This window comes from Lonchura striata, chromosome 3 (genome assembly GCF_046129695.1).
Source record: "Lonchura striata isolate bLonStr1 chromosome 3, bLonStr1.mat, whole genome shotgun sequence".
NCBI classification, from domain to species: domain Eukaryota; kingdom Metazoa; phylum Chordata; class Aves; order Passeriformes; family Estrildidae; genus Lonchura; species Lonchura striata.
The window spans coordinates 60,994,790-61,020,585 of NC_134605.1; the positions used below are offsets into that span (position 1 = coordinate 60,994,790).

A 25,796-nucleotide genomic window follows, 5' to 3' on the forward strand; every position below is an offset into this window, starting at 1 on the left:
ATGGCTCACCTGAAGGAGACTTTTTCATCTATTTTCAAATGCTTTAGAGAAATGCCATCTCTCTTTTTGGGACTGGTGAGGTGGGACAGCTGCCTAGACACCGATGAAGAGCACATGAATTTTGCTAAAAGCGATGAACTGAACAGAGCTCACAGCGAGAATAGAGAGGAACCAGATGGACCCCTGAAATTTGAGTTTGATATTTGTCACCAGGATCCAGAATACAAGTCCTCAGCTCCCTTGCCACATGCCCAGGTCAAACTGATCACCAGCTGGGAAGCAGGATGGAACGTAACAAATGCCATTCAGGTAACCTTTTATTTCCACACTTATTCCACTCTTCATTTGAAAAACCTGGTCATCTTAGCCTGCTGTATTTTACTAAGCTGTACCATAATTTTGTGTATTCTAAAAGGTTTCTGTGAATTTATTACTCACATATTTGAATCTTTCTGCATAAGATTAGCACTCTGATAAAACAGGGTTCCAAAGGGAAAAACCGTACATATGTTATCTGAAGTTTAAAAAGTGTTTAAATTAGGTGAAATTGAAAAGGTGGTGATTGCACCTGTTTTGGCAGTGCCGACATTATCTTTAATAAGCATATTTGAATTCAGGGACAGAGGTGTTTGATAGAAATGTGAGGTAAACATCTAATAAAAAGAGCATGGTAAGAGCCAGACTGACGTCAGACATAAATTTACTGACATGTAAGTTAAACTAGAAATAAATTGAAGCACGAAGCACAAGAAGTGTAATAATACTTGTCAGTGTTAAAGAAAATAGGTTGGATAGACTTAAAGCATTTGGTCCCAGCATTCTGTGTGGAATTTGAGTATCTTTCCAAATCCTTAAATTTAGAATTAAATGTTTCAGAATCCTTTTCTCACTTTTCATGATTCATTTCCTTATATAATTCTATCATTACCTCTAACTTTTTGTCTGACATAGTAAGAAGAAAGCAGCATCCACAGACACATCTAAGTCCCAGTAACTGTTGCTTAAACACTTTTTTATGCCACTTCAATTATAGGAAAATAATCCTTCCAGTGTCACACAAATCTGATTATGCCGATGAACATTTGTTTACGTATTCAGTTCTTCCCTCAGCTCTGCAAAGGAGGAGAAAAAGGACATATTTCTAATCCTGGTGTATTTTCAAACATGAGCACCACCACATGAGAGCCAGTGCAATAACAGGGCACTGAAGCATATCATACTCTGAAAGTGTTCAGCTGCGAATAAAAGTGTGAAAGTACTAAAATACCCAACTGCATTCTAGTAACTCATTTTATCTTCAATCTCCCTCAGCAACATCTAGTCAGGATAGGAGTCTGGGATGAGAGCCCATTGCCTCTGTGAGTTCTGCATTTGATTTCACCAAAGCCAAGATTTCATTCTGGAAATCAGTTTTGTCAATATTTTCTGTATGATATTTTAGAAAATCATATTCTTTAACCATTGTTGTCCTTTCTGAAAACAAAAAATAATAATGCTTCTGCAAATACATGAAAGTGCCAAAAATCCTAAATATTGTTGGATACAAAATTATTGTTAATTATTAATAATATAGGTTTCAGTTAAAAAATAGACTAATAACACATTTTAAAACACAATCAAATATGCAGTTTCCTCTTTAAAATCACTACAAATTCAAGGTAAATTATCCAAGCAGATCAGTAACTATGATCCTACTCAAAACTCTCAGTATGCTGAATGTTACCTACTATGGCTCTCATTTGGTAAAATATTTTAGAAATTAGCATTAAAAAGCAGTTGTCTACAGCTCTATTGAGGTTTCTTCCTAAGGTAGGCTGAAAGTTGCAAAGCCTGGACACTGCAGTTTTGTTAATAATATAGCCAAAGTGCCTTAATGACACATTGTTAAACTGTGTGCATGTGCGACCACGTATGTTAATCTATGTACACATATTTGTATCATTCCTATTTCCCAATACCTGGGATTAGGAACAAGTAACTTCATTTAGAACAAAGCAGAGAAAGGGAAGGGAAAGGCAGGAGAGGAGAAAAGAGAGAATATTGAATGGGCTTTTGCCAGTAGAAAACAACAGTTTAAAGAAATTTCTATGAATAGCTTTGAAAAGAAAGTCAGAACTGTGAACAGAATGATTAAAACAATCCAAATGTTCTTGACTGGTGAAGACAGTCTTTGATAAAATGACAGTTGTTTTCCCCTACCCAGAGGAAAGGGCAGAAATGTTTTGCATGGCAATTAGAGGTAAACATTTCAGCAGAATTTTGAAATGTTCTGAATATTTATTCAGTTAGTGAATAGTTAGTCTAAAAATGAAAGTATTTTGCAATCCAGATTTATTATAGGAACAATTAAATATTTGATCTCTGAAATTAAATACCAGGTATTCCTCACAGTGTTTTAAATATGTCTTTTCAAACATAAAAGAGATTTTTATTTTGTTCTTAACTTGAACTGAAAAAATATGCACTTTTGGTGCTGATACTGTGTGTGTAAATGATTGCTTCAGACATTTAAGTTTCCAGGGAAACATGTTTCATATTCCAGCACTGCACAGGCAAATCAAAACCTGTGTTTGGTTAATCTGGGTGAGGACAGGGACCATAAAGCTGAGTTAATTCAAATGGGAAAATGTACAGCATCATCTGGCAGAGTGATGCAAGTTGCATTTGTTTGTATGTAGCAGTAAAAGGCCAAAATTATTTGTAATGACTTGTACAGTGGTGTTGGATAGATAAGCAAAGCAATAGTCACAAAGAAGAAGGCAGTTAAATTCTAATGGTACAGTATTTCACAGCAGAACTAAAAGACAATAAAGACTATTTATTTCCCAGTTACATGTAGTAGGATTTTTGCAAACACTATGGACTAAGCCAAACCAAAAGAAAAAAAGCATTCATTATATTGTGTCATGAAGGGGCACAAGAGCATGGAGAAAAAACTAGGGAGAAAGAGAAGTGAGATAATGGAAAGATGTGAAATAATGTTAATATCCCCTATAATTTATATTGTGTCATTTATAACTGCAATTTATACCATTGTGAGTCAATCTCCACTTAGGTGTTGGGAGGACCTAACACTGAAAAAAAGTCAACCACTTTACCAGCTTCCAGTGACTTTCTGTACTATGATACCTGAACAATCTTTAAAATACGGATGAATATAATTAGACAATTTTTCTCTCAGTGTTTGGTAAAACATGATTTACCAAATCTGGCTGGAAAGCAGTCCAGCAAAAAAGGACCAAGGAGGGCTGATCAATGGCAGCTGAACATGAGCCAGCTGTGCCCAGGTGGCCAAGAAGGCCAGTGGCTTTCTGGGCTGTAAAAGCAGCAGCGTGTCCAGCAGGACCAGGCCAGTGATGTCCCTCTGTACTTGGCATGGGGGAGCCAGACCTCAAATCCTGTGTTCAGTTCTGGGCTCCTCACTACAAGACAGACATTGAGGTGCTTAAGTATGTTCAGAGAAGGGCATCAGAGCTGGAGAAGGGTCTGGAGCACAAGTCCTGTGAGAGCAGCTGAGGGAGCTAGGGGTGTTTTTCCTGCAGAAAAGGAGGCTCAGGGAAGACTTTGTGACTTTCTAGACCTACGTGAAATTCAGTTGTATCTGCGTGAGGCTACACAGGCAAGCAGTGACAGAATGAGAGTGCAAGCCTCAAGCTGTACCAGGGAGGTTCAGGCTGAACATTAGAGATTATTTCTTCACTGAAAGGCTTGGTAAGCCTTAGAACAGACTGCCCAGGGAGGTGATGGGGTCACCATCTCTGAAGGTGTTCAAGAAATAGCTGGACATGGCACTTTCTGTCATGGTCTTGGTGACAAGTCAAAGGCTGCATTTGTTGATTTTAGGGTATTGTCTAACTAAAATGATACTGTGAAATCATAGTGAATGTTCTCTTTGATTCAATGCACCTGATACCTAATGTTGCCAACATTCATATCTTTCCTTTTGCCAAAAATTAGGTTGTGCAAAGATTAAAAATACCTGCAACAGGTGAAATTTTCTTATTTCATGATCAGAGAAACACAATGGGGTGCTTGACTACTGTAAGAACTTCTAGGAACAACAGTACTTAAATTAGCATTATTAATCATTATTTTTCAATGTGTCAATAATAAATTACCAATTATTGCAGTAGTAATCATAACTATTCTTATTATATTTATATTCTGTATATTATACATTAGTATAAAGACTATACTCAAGAAAAAAATACTCAAGACTTCAATAATGATAGTTTTAAAACCTGAATATCCACATATCTTTCACTGCATGACTTTTTAACCATATTTCTGTACTGGGTTCCAATTTAATTCATTTTAACTTAGGTAACTGCATCTCCTAAATACTTAACTGGAATACACATTAATGCTGAAGAACAGAATTAGCAGACATGACTCTGAAGATATAAAGGCAAACATCTTAGGAGTGTCTTAACACCCCTCACATTAAGCTTTACTGACACAAAATTTAAGCATTTTATAAATATAAATATGCACATACTTGTGTGCGTAGAAAACAGGTCATTAGATGTATAATGATATAAGTCCTCTCATCCTGAACCTTAAATTATTTTGTTATGTTTGGATAAATAGCCACTTGGACTTTAACTGTAGCACTTGAGTATTTATTTTCCAGATGTGAGAACAAGGGTCAATCTTTTCTTGAGCACAAAACAGTAACTTCCTTGAATTATACATTAGATATTGAAGCTGAAAGTATATGCATTTAAGCTTAAGTCATGCTCTGAACTGAATTATAGACATCTGAGAGGAACTAACTTCTCCATTTCCTATCAAGACGTGGTACTGAGAATTGAAGGGAGATGCCCAATGCTGATATCTAAGCTAGGACCAGAAAGTAATTCAAGTTTTCAAATGAAACATCAAAAAATGACAGCACAAAGTAAAATTTCAAGATACTAGGACTATTGCGGTGCACACAAAAATTATAAATAATGAATATGATTTTAACTGAAATGCACTGGCAGTACTGGTAAATTTATTTTTCCAGGGCTTGCAACCACAAACCCTTATAGCCAGAACTGAAGACCCCAAAAAAGTCTGGTGAGAACCATAGATAAAATGTCACCATTATGCAATGCAATTGATAAAATATATAATTTCGGGAAGGAGACTATGTAACTAATGTTTGCGCCCAGATTTTCCCTTCTGATTTTTTCTTGAGGGGAAAAAAGATTCCAGGCATACATCACTACTTTGTATAATATTTTATTTCAGCTCAGACCCTGTGGTAGGCTTCTTTTGTGCACATATTCATATAGTACAGAGAAGGCTGCATTCAGGATATATATCTTCTTTATTCCCAACCCTATTTCATATCACAAAAGTTCTATATCAAAAATGTGTTATCCTGCAACAAAGAAATAACATCTAATTCAGAGAAATCTCTTTATTTGACATGTAAGCACAGTGCAGCAGACTGGTTTTGAGTTAACTAACTGCCATTCCCATAAATTGCATTAGACAAAGCACTCCATCAGTCAGCTGCAAACAAAGACAGAACTCCTAAATATAGAGAGGTGGCTCATCAAACACTATTCCCAGAATAAATATGTGGATAATTCTCATGGGATATAAGTTGCTGATTTGTAACTTTTGACTTTTATGTCATCACATTATTTGGGGAATGATCAGGTATGGAGGAGGGACTGCTGAGTGGATTTACATCAGCATAGTCTGCTGTAGCTATTATGGAAACTTTAGGAGTATCAGATCAGTTTTCCTAAGCCACTCCATACCAGATTTTCCATTAAGTAGAAACTGTGATATAACATAACTAGTCCACAAAATTATTCCTTGTACATACAGGTAGTCCCAACATATGGACTACTGGTTCAGAAAGCACCATACTGGTTGTTGAAGCCCAGAACAACAAAAAATACATGGGTTGCATAAGCAACATAACAAAGTATTGCAATTCTTTAGGCCTTTAGGATTTAAAATGACATATTAAAATATCTTTAGAAGTTAAAGCAGTACTTAGATCATGCTTATCCTCACCATGTGTTCAAAATTGCATTTCTTAACAGATGAGTCACAAGAGTCACAGAAGATGTCTCTGTGTCTCCTTCATAAATGATTCTAATAGTCTCTGTATTTTGGCTATGACTGATATACTTTATTATGTAATTTATTATATTTATCTACTTTAAGCTAATTAGCATATGTGATTTTTATCTCATATGGGATGAGAGGGAAACATTCTAAAGTATAATACTCATAAAACCCAACCCCAGTTTTACATCTGAATATCTTGATTCCACTGAGTGTAAGACAGATATATTTTTAAATATTTATTTATAACCAATACCTTATTTTATATCTTTAACAGATTTTTACCTGAGTTTTACAGATATACCTGTCTAATGTTCCATTACTTTGATAACAGTAGCCAGAAGCACTGCTGAGCTTAAAGAAATATGAATAATTCTGTTCACAACCTCAAATATAACCTTACATTTCAAGAAAGTATATATTTGGCACTTGATTTTTAGCAATGTCAATTATCAATCATTTTCAACAACTTTAGCAGAAACTCTTCTTGCTTTATAGTTTTGAAATCTCTGTATTTCAGTATCTAAATTTTAAAGTTATCCTATTATCTTCAGTTTACTCCTAACAGCAATTAAGTCACTTCAATGCATAGTATACTTATCCTGGGGTTGATGTTCAGTTTGTCACAGTCTGGTAAAGAAAGTGCTGGAGAGTTTGCTAGTGGCTATTTCTTGTAAGTGAAGACTTCTCGTTGACTGTTCTGTTGTCATATGTATTTGAAAATTGTTTCATCTGGAAAATCTACTACTAGTAGTCTTTTAGAATACATATTTTATAGATGTGAGTCCTCCTACATGAAGCAGCTGTTAATAGAAATTGTGTGCATATAAAGGACAAAAGAACTAGCAAGTAAGTATACAGTAGTGTGGCAAGTAAACTGGGAGAGACCAGTTCAACTCTTTTCCTTATAGAGGCATTTTCCAACAAGTAATAGCATGAATTTTTGAATTAATTGGAGTTTGCAAGTTGTTTCAGCATGCTGCCAAATTCAGCTTGCCAACAGATGTCCCTAGTGAGGACATAGAGTCTCAGAATAACAGAAGATCCTGAGATGAAAGGGAGCCATAAGGACTCATCCTTGGGTCCAACACCTTGCTCCAATACTGCAAGGAGCAGTACTGCCTCCAACTTGCCAGAATTCCTTGGGTGGATGCACTGGAGGAGAATGCCAGTATTTTATATCACACTCAGCTTAAGTACTTCATCTAAGAGCTTTAAATCCTGCCATTATTCAAAGGCCAACTACTATTAGTGGTGTTGCTAGAGCTTAATAGACAGTCTGTCAAGTGATAGAGTTTTATTTACATGCTCTTTTACATATATTTGCAAAAAGGGTGTGTTCATTTCCATTTCTCCCATAATGCATATAAAATAAATGGTACATGTAATTACTTTATAAACCTGAACATTGTGCCTCCTGCTCCCAGGCCTCTATTTTTGTTTTCATTTCATCATTAAGGAACCTCCAAAGCACCCTGGAGATGGCCAGCTCTGGTGGTTTTAAAGCCTAAAAAATCTTTGTGCTGGTGCACAGATAACTTAGAAGCACATACACACACTACACCATTCTTTTTACTTTTCACTGAAACAATTTTTATAGGGAAAAGTCTTACATGAATTAATACATAAGATCACAACCAGCTTCCTCTTCTCTGTACTGCTGTCCCTAATGGGGATACACAGCTAATGCTGGTGGTCTTTCCTGAATGTCTGCCTTGTGCCCTCCTCCCTGAGGTCATTGACTGCAGCAGACTCTGGCTCTTGGGGCTCCACAGGCACAGCTGATAGACACCACATCCTTCCCCACCAGTGGGAGTGTGGAACTGGAGTGGAGTGTGTTTTCCTGGGCCAGTTCAAATTCGCATCTTATTTAGATCCTGCTGCTGCATACATAAAATACTTGTCTTCCTTTCCAGCAGCCAAGCAGCTGAACAGAGCTCCTTGTCTTCTATCCAGTGTCTGCCGACATCAGAATTTCTTCACTGCCCAAGTCCTTGTCCTTGCTACCATTTGGCACCATCTTTCAGGCCTCTTTCTACATCCTCACATCCAGACTAGATCCATGTCCTGCTTATTTTTACTGTAAAACCACACTAGAGCATAGTCTGGTTTACCAATCCACAAGGCTAAAACTGATATGAGCACGTATAATTCCCCTTCTGGGCCAGAGTAACACACTTTTCCCTAACCTTTCTTGCTGTAATCCTGAATGCTGAGAATTTTAAACTTTCTCTACTGAAAGGCACAGACTCACAAGAGAGAGCTGCATTTGACCTGAGGCTGTGGAGAAGACTTCCAAAACTGATTAATAGAACTGGCATTATAGGCATGTAGTTAGTTAGAAGTGTGTAATATCACAGGGTGGAAAACCTGGGGGTTTAGAATATAGAAATAAATATTAATCAAGATGGAGATTTTAAGGCAGAGGCAAGTTGTTCTTCTTCACCTTCTTCTTCCTTCTTCTTCATGGGTTTGGGTCTTGTTTTGTGATTGGATAAAAGGTCTGCATTGCGGGCTTTGAGGGATCAGTTATTGGGATAAAAGGGAAAATAATCTAGGTGTCATTTTTTAATTAGATAGTTTAGACTTAAAAGACCTTGTAGCAAGACATAGTTAGCCATTTTGTACCTTACTAATAAAAAGCTGCAGAGCTCATGTCTCTGAGACTTTTTCACTGATAAGAAATAGTAAACACCTAAGTCCGAACAAAAAATACCATCTCAAGTGCCTTCAATCCCAACCTCAACAAAAGTAAAAAAAAAACAAGCAGAGAACCCACACTTTCTAAGCTCTCTCCATACATACCCACCTGGAAAGCTGATGCAGTTCCATAACTCATGAGACCACTAGCTCTTGCAAGAAACTCTTCAACCATCAAATCAAATGTAAGTTGCTCATCTTTTCTATAATAATCTAGCATTATTCTTCATGCTTCTATTGAATTTGATCTCTCTTCTTCTAGTTACAATTACCATTTTCAATTTGGTAAATACTTAAACAAGCATTCCTCATAATTTATATAAAGATATTCCCCTGATACTCTTAGAAATGCCCTTTTGATGAAAATTGCAGTTATAAGCTACATTGAAACCACCATTTGCTCTCTTGACTTACAGTACCTGGTACTGACTCAAGGTTTTCTAGACTCCTCCCTCTGCTTGTATTTGTGTCCTGGCTTAGGGCAAATTTGGGAGGAAACTTCCAAAGGGGTCCCTCTAGAAAGCAGATTCAAGCGGTCCCTCCCCTAAATGCTTCAGGAAAATACTTCCTTGGAGAAAAGTGGAAAAACCTGTTTATTTAACAAGCAAAGTATTCACAAGCATTAAAAATTAATAATATTAAATAATAAAACCTCTCGCTATTCTGAAGAGGTGGCAAATTCAGAAAGTCCTTTTTGTGGGGTGTAGCTCAGCTCGCTCAATCTCTTGTTAGTCCCTCCTGTGCTGGACAATGCCATGTCCTGGGCCCTGGTGGGCCACAGGTGAATTCCCAGTTTTTTTCTGGGATTTTTTAGTATAAAGCAGGTCTGAGCAGCTCCATGAAAAAGAAAAACCACAGTCAGGGGAACTTCTTTGCCTCAGCTAGCTATAAAAAAAAAAAACTTACTAAAAAGCAAAGGAGAGCTGTCTCCCACTGTCTGTGCTGCAGGCAACACAGTCCAGGAGAAGGGTGGGGGGAGCAATTGAAGTTTTTGTAAACAAACTGCGCGCTTCTTTTCCCCCCTTCACTCTCAGAACCAGCCTTAGAGGTCCAGAACTTAATACCCAGCATGAACAGAACAGACAACTGGGGATACAAGTATCATAAAGTCCCCCTAGAAAAATTTGTTTCTTGTTATCTTACCCCTGTATTTTGAATACTTTGGAGAAAGCACCATCTTTTTGTGCTTTGTTTGCACATTGCTTTACACAATGGCCTTTACATTCAAGGCCTTCCAGGTGCTCTAATAATAAAAGCAATTTTAAAAGTGAGTCTCAAAATGTTTCCTATTTTACAGAAACTCTTTACAAAATAATGATTGTTTAAATGTAGCCTGTGATAAATCAGCTTGACATTTGATTCAGTTTCCTCTCTTTTCTCTATAAGGAATTGATTCTCCTAGCTATTGAGGCTCATTGTAGGAGCTGAGCACAAGATAAATCAGCAAAAGAATGTGATAAGAGTACCTTTAGAATATTCAGCCATAAAACTGGGCATTCTATCTTAAAAATCCAGATGGCCAAGAAAGAAAATGACAGAAATATGATATCAAAGATAAATGGATAGTGGCATTATGAAAATTATATTCTTTGAAACAATAAAAGTTACCAAAAACAAAGGATCAAGTAACTGTCAGCTGGTTGAAAGCAAGGGTCCCTTTATTCCATGGAAGAAGCCAATGTGCCACAACTTGTTGCTGAACAAGGATCTCTGGCTCCCTCAGGTGAAGGGAATAGCTGATGTATTTTGCCACTATACTAAAATCAAATTAACCTACCATACTTTTTGGTGTCATCAATCCCTGCATGCCTTTTTAACAAGTTGAATTAAAACAGATGGTGTATTTTTCCTTCTCTTTTTTAAATTCGTGACAAGTCACATGGTATTTAAATACACTGTTATTCGGCAACTTTAAATTTCTGTATCTGTTATATTTGTTCATTGTTGTGATGTTGTTCATATAGTTCATTGTTGTGATGTTGCATTTGACAGTTAACTTTCCAAACAAAGCCTAAATTACCTATTATAATTACTGACCATATTTCTGTGGCTGAGATAATTTGTATACTTGTTCCTTTCTATAGCATATGCCATTGGCCAGCTATCACTATTAGAAAATATTCTTTAAAATGTTCTTTCTGCCCCTATTCTTAAACTTATGATGTATGCAACTTCATCAATCTTGCTTTAATAAACCATATTGAGTCATATAACTCCTCCTAGGATATTATTCCTCCCAAGACAGCAAGAACAGAGTGTCAGGCAGCAGAAAGTAAAATATTTTGTCATATGGTATTCCTTTCCTGTTTTTTCTAAATTTCCTTCGCTTCCATTAGCAAATTTGCAGAAGGGAACTCATTTTTTTATTAAGTAAAAGAGTGAGCCCTAGGGTTCATCAAGGAATAAAAGTGAGCTCAGCACTCATAAGGGCATATGAGAATTTAATGCTGAGAGTAAAGGACATCTGAATAATTAAATGTGCTGGTTGAATCAGAAATAGTGATGTTTCTCTAGCAGACTTTCCACATGGCAAAGCTTCTTCTACACAATCCATAGATGGTTAATGCACACTTCAGTGTATATAATTCCTGACAGCAGTAGATTCACTGAAATTGTACAAGCTCTGTCTGAATGAGCAAATGGAACTATTTGAGAAAATGAAAAGCACTAAACACAGATTATCCACAGTATTGAATATGATATATTGTATCCTATTTTTAGCACAGTGAACTGTATAAAACATTTTATCCCCAAAGCTTAATAAAATAAATTCTCTTCTCTCCACATACACCATGTTTCTTGGAAGGCAATGTTTCTCTGTATTCTTGGCCAGTGGCACTAGTTTTGCCATATGTACAATGCTGTGCTACTAAAGAGCTAACAAAAAAATGAAATTTAATATTTACTTCTCAAAAATGTAAACATATGAGTCAAAGTGAGGAAACATTCACTTCAGCTCATGCACACAGACTGCTATCCATTTCAGTTTCTCTCAGTCCATTTCTTGAATTAACACAAATAACAGTATCAGTAGATAATATATTGTAGTCTCCACAATAAACATTTTTTATTGTTTTATGTTATCAGTAGCAATGGCCATTTCAGGCCTTTTTCTTTACTCTGCATAGAAATTTCTATTCATTATGGTTTTTGTTGCTGTTTTCATCTCCAGAATCATATTTAATTCAGGCTAGTTCCTCCCTGATAAGCAGAGAACTTTTTTCTTTTCAGTTTTAAAACCATTCTGCTTTAATTATTTCAGACTAAATCTGGATATTTCAGAAATTGTGAGTAGTTCTACTGAAGCTTGAAAAAAATATGGATTGAGAATAAGAATTATATGCAATATAGACTCAGTGCATCTTATTTTTATAGGGAATTTGTTTATTTTGTTTATAAGAAGATGGTGGGATTTTTTTCTGTTACAATGCATGTTATTGCTCTCATTTTACTGTCACTCCAGAAGTTGTCTCTGAAGTTTATTCTATCTCAATACATTTTGAACCTGTTCTCTTGTCTCATTGTCTGCATATTTTCTGCGACTCCAAATGACATCTCCTTGGCCACCTTCCCTTGAGGGACTTGAAAATCTCCTAAGATTTAATTGGAATCTGGAGTTTAAAATGAGTTCTCCACTCCTGCCCTTGTTGCCTTTACTTTCCTGCTGATTTCTTTCACATTGGCTGGAAAACCAACTGCTCTCAGACAGAGCTCTTCCTTTTATACTTTTTGTTGTTGTCATCTCAGCCTAAAAATAAAATACCTTTTCAAAACTGTAGGCTTCCCTCTGCTCTGTGGATGAGATTTCAGAGACCCTTTACTATCTTCTAAATTGTGATGAGCTGCCATTCCACCCCTGAAGGTTTCTTTTTCTAATCAGAAAGCTGCATAATTCATACTTTCCCTCTAGCTTTCTCCTTATTCCTGTCTTATGCTTGGAGTTAGGTTTTTTTATATCCAGTCATTTTTCCTCACAGCCTCTTGCCCATCATATTCTCCTACCCCTTGTTTCTATCTCATGTGGTTCACAGCCTTATTTTATAATGTTCTGCACTTGACATAACAGCCCTTTTTTGCCCTCTTCCTGCTTCCCCTGGTGCAATCATGTTACCAAATTATCCACCTTCTTTCTCTATACTTTTCCAGGACACACCACCATCTCACAGCCTTTGTAAAGAAATTCACCTGGTTCCAGAGATGATAGAGTGACATAGGCATCTCTGATGGATTCCCAAACCTAAAACAAGTGCCCTACACTGTGGGAGCAAATAGTCACCTGGTGATCCTTATTTCTATCCATCCTTTCTGGAGTTACCAGATATTCCCAACTCAGATATTCTGTGATTCTGTGATTAAGTTAACTTTTTGCTATGCTTAGGAAGGAAAAGTCAGGAATCCTATTCCTAGTAAGAGTGCATAAAAACAGGCAGATTTGTCATGTGTGTCTCTTCTGCTGCTGTGTGCACTCATTCATTGAATGTCTATTTAAGAAGTTGGGTGACATTAGCCCAATTCATAGATGCTAAGAAGTGATAAGTAAAGAAAGTAGTCACTTTAGTAACTCCAATTATATCCCCTGTGTTTTCACCTAAAATTCATCAATAACACTTAGTGAAAAAATTCTGATTTTGCTAAAATTTTGAATGTAAGAAATTAATGTCATTTAGGATAAAGGAACAGAAACAGAGCCTTGAAATCAATTTCTCAAATATGAAATCACTACAGATCTCAGCACCAAAGTATGAACAAAGGAGAGATCCAGTAGGGCTGAAAAGTTTTCTCTGCACTATAAGAATAATTCAGGTTAAGGAAAACAAAAAGTATTTTCTTATATACAAACTTTTACAGCAAATACTTAGCTATCTTTGTTTTAATAATGAAAGTGTTTTTATTTCATCCCATGCAGGCAGCTTTTGTATGTGAAAGTGAAGAATAAACCTGAGGTCCTCATCAAGTGTCAAAAATAATCAAAGTCACCAGTTTGTTCCCTCAACTTTTGTCTTTCCAGTGCAACTGCAGACTAAGAAAAATGAAAAAAAAGGGAAAAAAAAAGAGGAAACTAAAACAAAACAGACACAGAAAAGGAATATTAGTTATTTTGTAACTCCAGTCCTTTTTCTCATGTGTCAGTAGAGGTCAAGGACCTCTATCACACTCTGTGCAACACAATGAGAAATACCTCTGCATATAGTGATACTTCAAGTATTTTACATCTAGAGACCTTAAAAAGTTGTTTTCAATGTCTATTTTTTATTTCATATGCCTGGTTTCACAATCCAAAACCATATTAATTTTTTTTTCTTTTTATTTAAATGAGAGTTTACCTAATTTGCTTTTATGATGATTACTCACAGCATGCCATAAAACTCACTCATATTTATTTTCTGACCTTTATTTTTATTCTTTGTTATTAATTAGATCTGTTTGGGAATGTTTGTCTAGTCTACTTTAAATTAGGGGAATTATTCTACTTCGTTAAACATTAGGAATTATGTCTTTGTATGACAGAGACACCTCCATTATGTGGATTCAATTGCAACCTCTACTTTATCTGTATCTGTACATGATGAATTATCAGGCAGTAAAATGAGTTGCTGCTTCTTTTATCCTAAAGGTAGAAGCCTTCAGGTGTGCCACTGAAGTTTAAGTGAGGTTAAGAGAGGAAAAGCAGTAGAAATTTGTTGTGTATATCCAGCCTAATGGTAAATCAGCATTTTTTTCTCATATATTCCAGAGGAATACAGTAGGGTACTCTGTCTCATTTTACTGATTCCTGGAGACCAAACATAATTATATACCACTATTTCTTTCATACAGACTATTAACTATATTCTCCCCAGGTTGTGCTCTAAGACAAATTTCCCCTTTATATACTGAAGTCTAGAAGTCATAATAGCTTGAGTAAGAATCCACCTAAATTTGGTGGTTAGGTCTGTGCAGAGGAAAGAACAGGATAATATCAGCCAGGGGAGGAGGATTTAGACTCTTTTTATTCACACCAAATCCTATGCCAGTGTTCAGAAAATGTAACTCAGCTTCTAGTAGATGTAACCTGGCTTCCTTTTCAACTCTCAGAGGTGAATAAGGTTTTTTCCCAATGTAAAGTTCTTTGTAGTATGGAGTTGGTTTTTTCCATTTCCTCTTCAGCACTGCTGAACTGTGGCTTGTCCCATCCAGGCAGCATTCAAGAAAACTCCTAATGGACCAAATGCTTTCTCACAGCCTGAGTTTGAACTTTCTATGCACTTTAATTCTTCCTTTTGTTATGTCAGTGAACATTCAAATGTAGTTATTTTACTCCCCACTGTTTTGCTTTGCTTGTAGTCTCCCAAAGCCCCCTTCTGCTTCCCTTTAAGCTCTTTTGATCATACATTCATGGAACTCACTTGCATGTGGCCGTACTGGACGTTTGGATCACTTGCCTGCCTTCAGGTGAAATCCTGGTCTAGAATGAGAGAAATAAGTGAGCAGCCAGGGAGTCCATGTTGTTCACCACAAATGACTTTCAGAATAATGTTTGTTTTAGTTTTAACTGCCTTATTTTTTCATTTCTTTTTCCTCCTTGATACATAACATAAAATAAGAACCCTCATTCTTTTTATGAAAGCCTTCTTTTTCCTTTGGGACCAAGCAATATAATGTTTTCTTAAAAGGCAATTTGCTTGGGAAATTTTCTTTGTGTGATTCAGTTCATTCTTGCAGAGAGCTCTGGATTAATGCAAACTAACATTTTCCATCAAACCATGAGGAATTAAGCATCAGGCATACTTCAGTTTTGGAACAAATATTTAAATCAATAGCAAAGCCTATGGGAGCAGCTGTCACATTTAATAGCAGCAATTTTTTCCCCCTTATTTTCCCATTTTCTTTCCTTTGTCCACTTATCTTTAGAAGATTCTTAAGATTATGTCTTAAGAATGTCCACTAAAGAGAGAAAAAAAATCAGTGGCTTCTGTCACTCAAATGGACGCATGCATTTTGCTGTGCAGACCATGCAGCTTCTTTACCTGCTTACCTTATCACAGTATCTTATGAGCAGCCTATATCTGCCTTATCATCTACTTATGGTACCTGAAGGATTGACAGGTAAGCACTTCTAAAGCTTCTGTCAGTATATAAGGCAATTGAAGGCATTAATCACAGAATAAACACCTTAGTCACTGTCCTCTCTGCAGCTGAAAAAGGCTGGCACTGGCAGAGAGGAAAGAAATAAGAAGAATCAGGAAAAACAAAATGTCTGAAGTCTAATTCAACAATCCCTGAAGTTAAAGGAAGATTTTTCACTGTCATTAGAGGAGATGGATCTGCTGCTAAGGTCAGACAGGCCATAGACAATATTTGAAGTTTTTCACAGAACAGCTCATAGTATTTTTTAATCCAAACTTAGCTGAGCTGTGAACAAACTGTGAAGTGAGAGGGAAAGTAGATTAATTCTTTTCCTGACATCTGTAAAGCTGTGCAGGAGTTTGGGTAGCCAGTCAGGGAAATGGAAATTCTTACTGCAGAGAAGAAATAGGATATAACTGATAGTGCAAATACATGATGGGACGATTTATGCAGCCAGAATTTAAAAATAATTACATAAAGCATGTTTACCTAAAAAGAACAGGCAAAAGAAATGACGGTGACACTCTGTATTAGAGGGATGATTATCTGTATTAGAGCTATTGTCTGGAAAGAAAAATTGTACTGTTCTTCATGACTTCAGTTTTAAAGACCTATGGTAGACATTGTATGCAGTATGTAGTAAAACATCATTGAAGTTTCTAAGAATTATAGACGATAATTATGTAACACAAAAGGTATTGAACCTAGCATAAGATAATTTTCTTTTGGGCCTCATTAAATTGGATAAAGAGGAACAAATTGGAGGATCTAATTACATTAATTATGGGAAAACAGAGGACAGTAATATATCTAATTGGTACTTCAAAAGTGAATTTTTCAAACCTGGATAAAATTATGAGAGATAATTGATTAGGAAGAATAAATACAGACAGCCCATTGGGAAAGAAACTTTTAAGTCATTTAACAAGAATTTATGAGATGTCCAGAAGCCACATCTCATAATTAAGAAATAATATACCAATATGCTTATACCCCTCCCACTTCAGGAGTGAAGTGGATGTATCAATTAATATTTTTTTACAAAATATATATATAGCAAAAGGGAGAAATAAAAGGTGAGCATAATAATTATATGTTATGAACAGTAACAAAGAGAGGAAATAATGCAACTCCCAGTAATTAGGACAATATGAAAACAATTTTTAGGGATCAGGAAAAAAAGAAGAGGATAGGTTTAGTGTAAAAAATTTAAAACAGATACTAAGCATGGCAAAAATTATGTAAGTATAAATGGAAGTGTGTGACCATGTATGTTTGTCTGAAGGTACCAGCAATAACAGCAGAACAAAGTGAAAAGGGAAGGTATGTGTTAACTGCTAGGGAGCAGCATACAATTGATTTCATTTAAAAGGAGAGGTCAAAAAACTCACCTATAGATAAGTGTTAAAGGAACCAAGCAGAACATAGTATTTATAAAACATGCATATAAGATAAACAACATTTCTGTTAAAAGTCAGGAATTTTACCTAATATTTATGAGGAATGAGACAAAATAATGAGGCACAATATCTAAAACTGCATCTGTTCCAGAAGAGTATAGAAAGTAAATCAAAAATCTGTCATCACTATCCAAGATGAGCACCAGAGACATAATGAGCACTGGACTGACTGCATCCCTTGGTGCACACAAATGATCCTGGTCAAGCCACTGAGACATAGACACCAGAATATGTGGATGTAAGAATGGGAAAAATTAAGTTAGAGATTTTCTACTGTAAGATCACCTTCATCTTCTCTGAGATCTCTCACTGAATTTTCCAACACTGATTTTCTACATTAGTAAAAGGAGGTTCTAAGGATCTTTGTAATTCTGAAAAAGATGCAGCTGTTCTGATAAGTAGTTCCTGGAGAGAACCAGGAGGACATGCTCATAATACAAGAGAAGAGTGTGTCATTTTGCAATTTTTCAGGATAGGCATTATGCTATTTTGCATAAGATATTGAAAAGTTAAAGCTCAGAGTTTCTAGTGTATGCACACCTCATTCTCAGCATAGACATTTCTGAAAGGAAATTAATCTCAGCTCTGCTAATGACCTGTCTTAAGGTAGGTGTGAATTTTAAATTGATGTGCCTAATTTTTCCAAGCTTAGACTTGGACAATTAACTATAACCACATTTAAAATGGATGTTAAAATGTATCTCAGTAGAATCTTGAAGGCAGAATGCCCAGTAAGTTTTCACTTGGGAGACATAACAAGAGACAGATCTGACCAGATAATATTCTTACTCAATGCATGCTACAACATGTGGAATTTTCAGGAGATTGTGGATATCATCGCAATATTTTAAAAACCATAGAAATCCTTACTAGTGAAACCTGGCAACAATGCTGAGAAAATGAATGCAATTATTACTATGGTTTTAATTGATTGAGAATAAAGAGCTAGAAATATAATTAGTGTCAATCATTATGTTTCTGGAGAAATAGTTCTTACAGTCCTTATTAAACACACTTCAAATAATTCTTTTATGACATTGTAATTTAGGCAGTGAAAGACAAATAATATATTTATACTTTTAAAAGGAATTTTGACACATTAATACACAACATGCTGATTTAAAAATTAGTGCAACCACAGGGTACATCTTAAATGGATTAACAACTGCCTAAGTGACAGGTTCCCAAAAAATAACTGTCAATATGTATGTATTGTCAAAGGAAAGAGTTTCTAGTAGTGTTTACGAGGTTACCTGGGGGAATAATCAGCATCTGGTTCAGTATTATTCAATGGAAGAAGATACAAAATCACTGGCGATCACGGTGATGGCTGAGAAAGGAACACCACTTAGGTCAACAAGCAAGTAACTTTCTTATCATGGCATCAGAGGGATTTAAGGGATTTGCTATGTTATTTAATTTATTACCAACAAAGTTCCTTCTCTGTGTAAATACCACAACCACCAAGGCTTGCATCTGTTTAGGAAAAATATTTCTTTCAAATAGCAACAAATGTTAAACAACATAAACAAATATTTTGTGGAATTGCACTGAGAAACGGGGATCTTGAATTCATCTTCCTGCTCTTCCAAGAAAATTCAGGTAGGACACTTTCTAGTATAGTTTCTATGTCTAACCCATGTTCCTGCAAGGAATCAAATGCATAGTTGGGGACCATAGTCAGACTCAAATGAAACATTCTGTGGAGTAACTACAGATGGTGAGAAAGGCAATCAGAGGTAATTTGGCAGTGTGACATATCAGCATGCATTCTGCATATAGGAGAATTGTCTTAATGGAATAATTTTCAGTTAAATTCTTCTTCATTTCTTAATTTCTTTTTCCATATGATTAAGTCTTAAAGTGAAATAATTTTCTCTATTTTCTTTTAGCATTGCTTTTCACTCCATTTAATTTCATTGTCTTTTGGCATGCCTCAACTCTGACCATCATTTGATCTTCTTTATTTTTTAATTACTTTTCAATTTGCTTTAGTTTTTCAAAATGTCGTATTTCAAGGTGAAACAACCTATGAAACAGAATATTTTACTTGGATCTAAAAGCATTAAAACTGAATATTAAGGAATTTTGATATTTTTCTCTGGTTGCATGTCCATGCTCACTTTTCAATTTTTTTAAACACATTTTATTCCTTGGAGAGGTGCTTGCCCTGAGGTAAAGGAGTACAACATCATATATCATAATATAATAATATCATATCATATCATATCATATCATATCATCATATCATATCATACTGCTATAATAATAGCAGAAAGCCCATTTTTTGCATTCAGTACTGGTCTAGATGTCAGGCATTTTTAAATAAGCAGCCAGCCTTGCTAGTGTGGGAAACACATGTGTAGTTCAAACATTGTAGTCAACATCAGCAAAGTGTTTTCATGTGCAGTTGTAATTTGGAATTCCTGTTCTCTTTGGGGTTTTGCAAAACCAATTGTAAGTGGGTTGGTGATTCCTGGTGACACTGTCATGCCTGGATGCTTCTGCTTGGGGGTATTCTGTCAAGGTAATGAGCTGCTAGCTGATTCTGACTTTTTCTTTCATACCCTTTCTTCTCTTCTCCTTGCTATTTCTTCAAAGGCTGGTCACCAGCTGAGCCCTCAGTCCTTTCTCCTGCATTGGCCCAGCTGCCTACAGCTCAGTCTGCTCTGGGTGTTTGACAAGGACCTCCACCCAGACACAGTGATTGACAAAGAGCAGTGCACTTCCATCCTCAGTCTAGGGCGAAAATACCCAAGGGAAGATGCAGCCTGTTGGACAGGTTTGGGCTCCCTTCCCACCCAGGGTGGATGGTAAATAACACAATCACTCAAGATGCTCCACTTCAGAGGATTGTTTCCAAAATTCCATCTCCTCTGTCCCCAGATGTGTGAGTGCTTTTCCCTTGTGATAGTATATTCCATAAACAGATCACCTTAAAAGAGCATATTTAAAAGTAACACATTTGACTTTGCTCTAGAACAGTTGGAAATAAAATCACTCAGACTAGAACACTTCTCCGACAGAATACTGAAACTAAGAGTTATGAGGCAATTTAGGGAACAGTTCTTTTTGCTGCTCATTTTTAACTGATGCCTCACAGCTAAGGCCGTCTGTGCCATAATTTGGACATGAGAACACAGGATCATTCAATAAATGCAAGTGCTAGGGCCAGGCTGGACAACGTGTACAATGACAAGTGGTGCAAGAATTACCTGAGTCCCTTTTCCACTAGCAAGGAATCAGCAAAACATTGCCATGCTCTATCTGCATTCTCTATGCACTCATTTCTTATGAGAGGGGCACAAAAGGCACCTTCAGCAACACCCATGGAAGGATTTCTTTATGGAGGAGGAATTTTCCACATAAAAGTCACTTTTAGCAATGCTCTAAAGTTGCTGAACAGCTACAAGCCAGACTGATGCCTGTAACTCTTATATTACATTGACAGTAAAATAATTTATTAAATATATCTTTTTTTTAAGCTAAACTATTTAAAATTGATAATGTTCAATCCCCCACCTCTATCATCCTTTGGTCTCTGTTAGGTACTGAATTAAATTATTTAGTATGAACAACACCAAGGAGATGTTAGAGGTCAGAATTATTTTATGCTCTTATTAAACTAACAATTAAACAAGGAAAAGCAGGCATCTGTGGGGAGGGCTGTAAAAGGCTGTGATAACATCTTTCAAAGTCTTCTGCTTTGGTTTAGGCTGAGGCTGGTTGTCCTTAACACGATTAATTCAGCAGGGGAGAAGCCATTGTGGGTAAGGCCTGTGCTGACACTTACCTGCAGCGTAATTATACAGCGACCCTTAGGGTCAAGAGATACTGTTTGAACTCCCAGCTGCAGATTAGACAGCCAAATAATAACAATCTGAGTATGGACCAAATGAGATAAGGTTGGTAGAAACTGCACTGAATGATAAATCATTGTTCTTATGTCAATATGGAAGATGACTCTGTGGCTTCATCTTGATTTTTTCATAGACTTGGTTTATTTGTGATGCTTTTAAACTCAATCTCTTATGCAAATGTTCTCCAAGCACTGTTTTCATAGGAAAGAAAATAATTTCTTTAGGGAGCAATGTAACTTTCCAGTCAGTGAAAGCTGTGATTAAAAATGGCATCATATCAAAAGCTACTGTGCTACCTGCAGCCTGGATACAGTCAGATATCTAATCTTTTTAAGAAAATAGACTGCTTGAGGGCAAAAATGGCAGAATTTTGAACAGTTATGTGAGGTTCATGTACAAAACAAATGCTAATTACACTGCAAGGTAACTGGGTGATGAGACGTGTATTAGAATGGAGACATTGAGTGGAGAGATTTGGGTGACTAAGTACCACAAGCTGTGTAGTTGAACGTGCCAGCTCCTAAATGAAATGGCATCTGTGACTTATAAAAAACCAATGCTGTAAATGAAGTCATGGAAAACAATCATAAAATGTATCTGGTAAATGACTTTATTAATATTTCAGAAATAATAACTGAGGTACTTCTGTTTCAACACATAAAGGCATAGACCTTTCTAACTGAAGTATATTAATGCATGTATTTAATTCTTCCATCTCTGATTCAATTGAAAGCTGAATATACCTGCTTCTAGAGTGAAGCCTGGTGAATTATGCAATGCTTCTCTTTCATGTAATAGGTACTCTGTTTTTCTCATTGGCTTAGAGAAAAAACATTGATCTAATTTAAAGACTTCTTTCTTTCATGATTGATGCTCACCCCACAATCTGCCCAAAAAAGAACAGCAATTTTGTGGCTAGTAGAGGAGAAGAATATTTTTATATGTTGATGATTATTTAGAGCTTTAAAAAAGGCCTGTGTTCAGAGCTCTCCTTATGGATCAGGCTTGGGAGTACTAGAATCACTTAGAAGTGGGATGCTAGGTATAAGCCCTACAAAGCTGAGACAGGCACCTGCCAGACACCTGAGCTCCATCAGAGTTGAGCTCCTAGACTGCCTTCACAGAAACTGTCTGATAGGCATAAAACCTGAGGGAGTTGATAGAAAACACCAAAGGCAGAAGCATGCCTGAAACTGGTTCCCCACATGGCCTCATGATCATGATTGTGGATGGTAAAGTCTAAGATTAAGATTTAGACCTTTAAGCTCATCTCTTCTGTTTTGCCCTGATTTTTAAAAATGTTAAGTTTTGTTTTATAGTTATTTTGAAAGTTTTAACATTCTTTTAAAAGTTTTCCATGCCTTCTGATGTTTACATGTTTCTACTGGAGTTCTCACACACTGTTCATGTAAATGATTGTTTTGCATTCCTTTTTGTGGGAGGAGAGAATTGAGGGACTGTTGGTTTGACCAGTGTGGTTGGAGAGGTGGAAATTTCATCCTCCAATCCACTGTCACTTTTGAAACTCTATATGTTGTGAAGTCAGAATTAAAACTTGCTCTTTTTCTCTTTTAAACTTACCAAGCTTCTGTGTACTTATTTCATGTCCAATAGTGACACTTCTGCTTTGGCTCCTGAAGGTCAACAGCACTACCCACTTGGGAAGTGAGAGAAGAGTAGGTCACCCCTTCTGTGGGGAGGGGTTTCTTTAGGGGTTCATAGGTTTTGCAGAACAGATAGGGTTGCTCAGGTTTGGTCAAAAGTAGAATCTAGGTGTGTGTTCCAAATCAACTTGTTCTGTCAGGCCAGAATAAAAAAAATGAGCAAAAATAGTCAGATTTTATCATGTCATGGGTACAGTAAGAAATACTGAAGTAAAAATTTTGCAGAACTACTTGTATTTCTGCATAACTGTGTTTTGTTACCTCCTCATCTTTCTTCAGTTGTCATGAATAAAAATGCCCAACCAATCTGACTCATGTGCAATTCCTAATTTCAGGTTTGTAACACCAAAAGAGAAATGTCACAAAAGCATCTTTTTTAAATTGGATGTTTTTATTAATAACTATTCATCAAGAGTTTTGTTGGGTTTATGCTGATGAAAATGATGAAAACTAATGAAACCACATAGAAGTTTAATTTGTCCCTTAATACAGAGAAGAAAGGAAAAAGACAAAGAAATGTTCATAATGTTCTGTGAAAGTAAAATTTCTTCTTTATTTTACCAGATACAACAAGTAAAACTATGTTCTTTTAAAAAAACTGCTTAGTAAAAAAAATGTTTTGCATGTATTTTTAAACATCTAAATAAATTTGCACAGTCTAGAATCTCACCAGTTAGAAAAATCACTTTATCAGTGGACTTAGCAAGAGCAAGGCCCTGTGGGGCAGACAGAAGCTGTGGAGGAGGCACAAGCATAGTCTGATGCATTCTAATGCCATCTTCTCTCCAGAGGTCTGTTAAAAATTTTTAGACTGAAGGGAATTGTCATTACTGAATCTATCTATGCTACTATTTTTAATTGGAGTGAAACTTGTACAGATGATGCTACAGATGCTTAATTTTACTGATACTGAACCTGTTTCATTAATATGCATGTTGACTGAATAACTAACTATGAACTTTCTAAAATGTGCTTCTAATTATATCAGCGTTAAATATTAACTAGAAAGCTGACTCTATCATTCAGTCACATTCTCATTTTCCCAGCTTATCTTTACATGTGTGTTGATAGAAGTAGTTACTTTTGCTGGTAATTTCATTTATCATAAATAAACACATTTCTCATGGTTGTTACTTAGCAGAATGGAGTAATATCACCATGCAGGTGGGTGAAAGCAATGTTCATTGAAGGATGGGTTTGGGGGTGCAACTTCTCGTAAACATTTTGCCCAAGGGATTTTGTGCTATCTTTTCTCTCTCTTCTTCCTCTTCAGGGAATATTTGTCCTAGGATTGCCATATGCTCTCCTCCACAGTGGATACAGTGGTCTACTTCTTATTGTCTTGGCTGCAGCATTATGCTGTTACACAGGCAAAATTCTAATTGCTTGCTTGTATGAGGAAAATGAAGATGGGCAACTGATAAGAGTGAGAGACACGTATGAAGATATTGCAAATGCCTGCTGCAAAAAGCTGTCTCACAATCTAGGTGGCATAGTTGTCAATGTGACCCAAGTGGTGGAACTAATCATGACATGTATTTTGTATCTGGTTGTTAGTGGGAACTTGCTGTCACACAGTTTCCCGTATGTACCTGTGACTGAGAAAACTTGGTCTGTAATTGCATTTGTTACTCTGTTGCCTTGTATATTTATCAGAACTCTCAAAATTGTTTCCAAACTCAGCCAGCTTTGCTCTTTGGTTCATTTTGTTATCATCTTTGTAGTGATAACTTACTGTCTCACACAAATGCACCAATGGTCCTGGACAAAATTCAGACTCTCCCTTGAATTTGAGGACTTCTTAGTCTCTGTAGGGGTGATCATTTTCAGTTACACTTCACAAATATTTCTTCCCACACTTGAAGGTAATATGAATAATCCAGGGGAATTTAGGTGTATGCTAAACTGGACTCATTTTTTTGCCTGTATCTTGAAAACAACCTTTGCACTTATTGCTTTCTTGACCTGGGGTGAAAAGACAAAGGAAGTTATTACTGACAACCTGCCATCATTTCTTGAAACCCTAGTAAATTTATGTCTCTTAACCAAGGCCCTTCTTTCTTACCCTTTGCCCTTTTTTGCAGCAACAGAAATTGTGTATTCTTGTATTTCTAAAGACAACCATTCCAATTACAGATCTCCACTACTTGCTCTGACTGTAAGAAGCTCATTTCTCTTGTTAACTCTGTTGATGACCATGTTCACACCACATTTTGCCCTGCTGATGGGTTTGTCAGGCAGTGTAACAGGTGCTGCTATGACTTTTCTTCTTCCTTCTCTCTTCCATTTAAAACTTAAATGGAAAAAACTGTCCTTCTTAGAGAAATGTGCAGATATCTCTGTTTTTATTTTGGGCTTCCTTTGTAGCCTTGCAGGCATAGTTTGCTCAGTAAAAGGGCTGCTCAAAATATTTGGAGGAGTGTAAAATATTTCCTGAAATACAAATAAGGAGCAAATCTTATAAGTGGTTTTACCCCATTAGTCAGTGTATATGTAATTTTTTTCACTAGGTAGAATTAAACATCTGATTAAATGTTTGCAGATTCAAATCTTTAACTGAATAATTACATATCTCTAATCAAACTGGAAAATAATATTCATAGCCAAAAAGTACAAAATTAGGCCTCTTTAAAACATTAAAAAGAAAAATGTTTGAAATGGTTTAACATTAAAATAATTGTAAGTAATCCTACATGGTTTTAGTCATACATGGCATGCACACCCTGAAATTACTATTGCAAGTGATTTCACCAATTTAAGCAGAATTCTTCTTAGGGTTAGATACTGTTCAGTCTCAAAGCTATCAAAACTAGCTTACAGGATGTGAGTGAGAAAGATCACAGAATCACAGAATTCTATTGTTAGATCTATTATTGAAAATGGATGAAATATTATTTCACCTCATTGGCAGACTGCAATTCAACATGTGAAAA

General features: G+C 36.1%; 1 protein-coding gene across 1 annotated transcript; it reads left to right on the forward strand.

The window, feature by feature from the left end:
• LOC110479693 (vesicular inhibitory amino acid transporter) lies at positions 1-25,288 on the forward strand. The gene is made up of 2 exons (XM_021547155.2): positions 1-309; positions 24,137-25,288. The coding sequence occupies exons 1-2, from the start codon at positions 1-3 to the stop codon at positions 25,286-25,288; spliced, it is 1,461 nt and encodes a 486-aa protein (XP_021402830.2).
• Positions 25,289-25,796: the final 508 nt, after the last annotated feature.